At 42.0% G+C, this 4,552-nt stretch overlaps 1 protein-coding gene across 3 annotated transcripts in view; it reads right to left on the bottom strand.

Annotated features, from left to right (window-relative positions):
- Positions 1–1,270: 1,270 nt before the first annotated feature.
- Positions 1,271–4,552, bottom strand: part of ATR (ATR serine/threonine kinase) — an 89,665-nt gene continuing 86,383 nt past the window's right edge. For all 3 annotated transcript variants that reach the window (XM_019503565.1, XM_019503566.1, XM_019503567.1), the window contains exon 47: positions 1,271–1,855. In XM_019503565.1, coding sequence (XP_019359110.1) covers positions 1,682–1,855 — 174 coding nt within the window. In that variant the 3' untranslated portion in view covers positions 1,271–1,681. The remainder of the gene's footprint in view (positions 1,856–4,552) is intronic.

Here is a 4,552-nt window from a genome sequence, read left to right as displayed (position 1 = left end):
GCGGAGCTGGGTCCAACCCTCTCCCCACCTTCCTACCACTGTTGCTGGGCCAGGTACACCCCCCATACCCTCCATTTTGGGGCCAGCCTGCCCCCCCCACCTCCCTGCTGCTGTTGGGTTGCCACTGGGCCCACCCACCCACTGTTTCAGGACTGAGCCAGGCCCGGTGTGCCCCCAACTTCCTGCTGCCATTTCAGGGCCAGACCCACTCCTCCCAGCCCCCTGCATCACCCTGGGTCTGCTGCTCCCCATCCCCTGCCAGCTTCTCCAGGGCCTCTAGGCCTGCTCCTCCCCTCCCATGTCAGCCCATGTCAGGAGGGAGCAGTGTGGGATAGAAAGGGAGAGGCCAGCAGCCTGCTTCCATATTTGCTGCCTGGAGGGAACAGAGCAGTGGGGGCTGGCCTCACCCCCCTTGCAGCATCCCAAGCCTGCTCCCCCCCACACCACCACCTCCAAGGAGCAAGCTACTTCAGCATCCATTTTAAGGTCTTCTCAATTTAAAGAAACCTCTAGTCTAGTTTGTCAGGATAATAATGACAAAAGTTGTGCACGATATATCATAGGCATGTGCCCCCCGACACCACTGGTGTCCTGCCTGACAGTGAGCACTTTGGCTGGTAGGGGGGCACAAAGGGTGCTAGTTCTCCCCCCCCCACCCCGAAATTGGCTTCGCTGGCAGCACTTCCGCCACTGCCGTGCTGCTGGCTTGCTCAGCAACTGGCCACTGGGGGTCCCCCCCCCAATGCTATATATATAGCATGGGCTTAAATTTCAACAAAGAAGATACATGTTAGGGTATTAGGAAGAAGCATGGGCACAGATTAACTAGAGGCTGTGAGAAACTTCCTGTGATGGAAATTCAAATGCAGGTTAGACAAGGTTTGTATTAGATTATCTTGAGGATTTCTCCAGACCTATTTTTGTGTACTGTGTCAATATTCTGGCAGATTCTCTGCACTGGGGTAGGGATATTTATCCCTCCACATCCAGATTACCCCACCAACAGGCAGATCAGACAGGTCATCTGACGCAGCCACTTAACATGTTTTACTGGCCACAGCAAAGCTTTGTTAAAACCTGAAAACGTATATTTTGAAAACATTTTTTTAGATTTGGAAAGCCCCTCTTATAGACACAGCTGCAGTTCACAGGTCCACTACTACATTCAAGCTGTAATGCAATTCATTTTATACTAGGATGTATGGGCATTCTTATGGTCACACTTATCTCCTTGAAATAGAGAAAAGTAAATTCTCTGAAAATGTGTAATATATTTTATAAAATATAATTTACTTCTATAACAGAATAGGTTGTAACTTTGCACATTCTGAGTATATATAAAAGGCACATACATCACAAGGACAACTGTACTTTCTATTTAATAGTAAAAGAGTGCTGTACTCTGTATACATAAAACAAAATGTATGTGCCTATGTAATACAAGTTTGTATACATGTTCAAACTTATACCATGCAATAGATGCATTTCTATGTATACAGAATACACACCCCACATACTACAACAAACATATGTATATATATAATTCCTTAGACTTCACATTAAGTTGCAACATAAGCCTATGTTCCAAGTCAGTATTCAACAAAGGTAAAAAAAATAGAGTGATTAAACAAATTCAACAGTTTGTTTAAAAAAATCAGTATCAGTTGTGAATAGCAATATTTCACATGTACGGAGCCCAGCCCATGTACATCTGGCAGAGCAGATTCTCATCACTTGCTTCTTGTATAAGGTAGTGGACGTGTCCTTCAATAGACAAGGGCAATCCTTTTATCCTGTTTCTAGTCTTAATCACACCTTGCAGCCGCTGTTCTATATCAAGGACATGGGTCTTAGCCTGGAAACAAGGAAAAAGAAAAATTAAAATTTTAAATATAATTTTTTTCACATCTTTAATTGAAACAATTCTTGTTTTACTGAGTCTGCATTTACTCCAAATCCCAAATATGAAAAAAAGAGAGTGAATCATTCTCAAGGACTGGAACTTACCAGTCATTTTATGGCTACAAATTTAGAAAAGACTGAATAAGCTATTATGCAAGCCACTGACACAGGTAGTAATTAAATATGTTTTAGCTAAGTAAGTCCTTTCATCATCACAAAATGCATACGACTCAAATACCTAGTGTGTTTACATCTCAACGGAAGGTGTAACTTTAGTATGTGCAGCCACACCTGCATTAGCTTCAATTTGGTTAGTATAGGTTCCAACAGCAATCTAAATGCAGGGGGCTTCCGTGCGGGCTGTACGATCTGCTAGGATCCATGCATATGCTGCTTGCTAACCCATTTTACTATCTCGGAGTGGCATATAGTTAGGCATATAGTAACCTGTCCCAACAAAATCAAGATGGCAGATAGTTGTTCTGGGCACAGATCTCCCATAGAACAGAAAGCCTGACACTTGCAAACAGATCTATGCTAAGGCCTTGCCTAGAGGATGCAGTCTTTGGTCTTCCCCTCAGGATTTAAACAAGAAGTGCATGTTAAGTGCCTGACTGTTCTGAATGTAGTTTTACCACAGAAGGCTTACCACAGAAAACAAGTTGTGGTATCCCAGAGCATAACTGCTTTCTGAAACAGGAGAGAAGACCTCACTTTGCTCTAAGCACTATTACTCTGATGCATCTCTGCACTTCCTTTGGAGACCAAAGGTGTTGGCCATTAAATTCTTCATTGTAAGTACCAACTGTTTGTATAAAATTCCATTTAGTCAGATCTCTCATTCAGATTACCTCAGATTTGGAAAACTAATACTTTTCACTATTTCCATGAGGTGCAGGGTGCCTTAAGGCAGTTCAAATAAGAAAGCAGTTTTAAAAGCATTCTTGACAGAGCTGACCTTTAAACAGAAAACACTGCTCAACTTTTACTACAGCAAAGCCAGTGCTCTACTGTAATGTACTTTTAACATAGCTTTCCCTGCATTATTTCCTAGCTTTAAAAAAATGAAACTGGAAAAACACATGGAAGTTCCATTATATAGCAACATACAGAAATACACTTGGTTCATCAACAGAGTTGGAAACTTTAGATTGTGTACACAGACCTCTGCCACTTGAACTAATGGAGCTTCTGACAGCAATAGCAGTCTGTCATCTTCTGTATGCTCCAATCTTTTACCACTAACTTTGCTACTCCCAGAACTGCAATTGCAAGGGAAGATAGGCTCAGCCTAGTTTCAGAGTAGAAAATCTTGGATTTGTGCAGAGAGCTCAACCAGATAACACTTGCAGTCTCTTCAAACCCTACAGCATGCCCAATGTGTACAGAATCCTTTAGGAAATTAAAGTATCAACATTTAAGACACTGCTATTGAGAACTTTTGAATTTTGATTTTTTGACATGGGCTTATAACTTAGTGAAATATGGGCAAATTTTCAAACAGCAAAAGGCACATCCCTGAAACAAAAGCTATCCACCTACCAAATTCCAAGTTATGCTTTCAAAACCAAAATTGTAGAAAATGTTTCTAACATAGGCAAAACAAAATATTTTCCCTTAGACCAGCTCTTAGAAATGGATGAACCACTTTGGATGAAATTTTCCAAGAACAGCCAGAAGAGAGACCTGGCACAGAAAATTTCAGTCTGAATAATGATCTATTTTATTCACATACCACAGATCAGGCTCCTGTCACCACCATTTTTCTTCCCCCTGCAGCTCAGTCAACAGCTACTACAAATTTAGCAGTGTCTGCAAAAGGGTTAAATCTGTAGCTGTTGGCCCTGCAGCAGGGGGAGGAGTGGCACTGATGGCAGAACTCCACCCTTGCGCCACATGGTTGGAAGGGTCAGCCCCAGGTGTACTCTGAGTCAGTGCAGAATAGTCTCTGCCAACATTCCAGCATTCACTTGCCTCCATTCTGAAGGCATGCTTAAGACATGCATCCCAATTTGGGTTGGCTAATTTTCAGGGAAAGGGTATGTGTGGTATGCAAATAAATATGGTAATTAAAGTTTGGCAAAGTTATAAGCACCTGAAAATGGTGTCTAATGATGAGAAGTGTTGGGCAACCTTAATAATAAGTGGTGTTACCAGTCCTACTATATTATCTAACTTGTACCATTATACTCAGATATCTTCATTTAAAGCTCAAGATTTAAAAAAAACCCATAGAATAGCCTGGCCACAATCCAAAAAAACACACAAGCATAATTAATCCTTTAGTCCACGAGTAGTACTTAAGTATGAGTAATTTGACTGAATTCATGAAAATCTGGATGATTCCTATAGCTAACACAGGCTGCGTTTATACTGGCAAAATAAGTAGCTATTTGAAGTCAGGGAGACCAGTCATGCTTAAAATAGGCAATTAAGTGTTTGCTGGAGTGCTAATATTGTAGCTCCCCTTAGCTTTTGTGTTTACAGTGTCATAGTTTCATAGTTTCTAGGGTCAGGAGGGACCTCAGCAGATCATCTAGTCCAACCCCCTGCCATGGCAGGAAAGAGTACTGGGGTCAAATGACTCCAGCAAGGTGTTCATCTAACCTCCTCTTAAAAACCCCCAGGGTAGGAGCCTGCACCACTTCTC

The sequence above is a fragment of the Gavialis gangeticus genome, unplaced genomic scaffold (genome assembly GCF_001723915.1).
Source record: "Gavialis gangeticus isolate Ggan-Ray unplaced genomic scaffold, GavGan_comp1, whole genome shotgun sequence".
Taxonomy (NCBI): Eukaryota; Metazoa; Chordata; order Crocodylia; family Gavialidae; genus Gavialis; species Gavialis gangeticus.
This window is presented reverse-complemented; position numbering and strand designations above follow the sequence as displayed.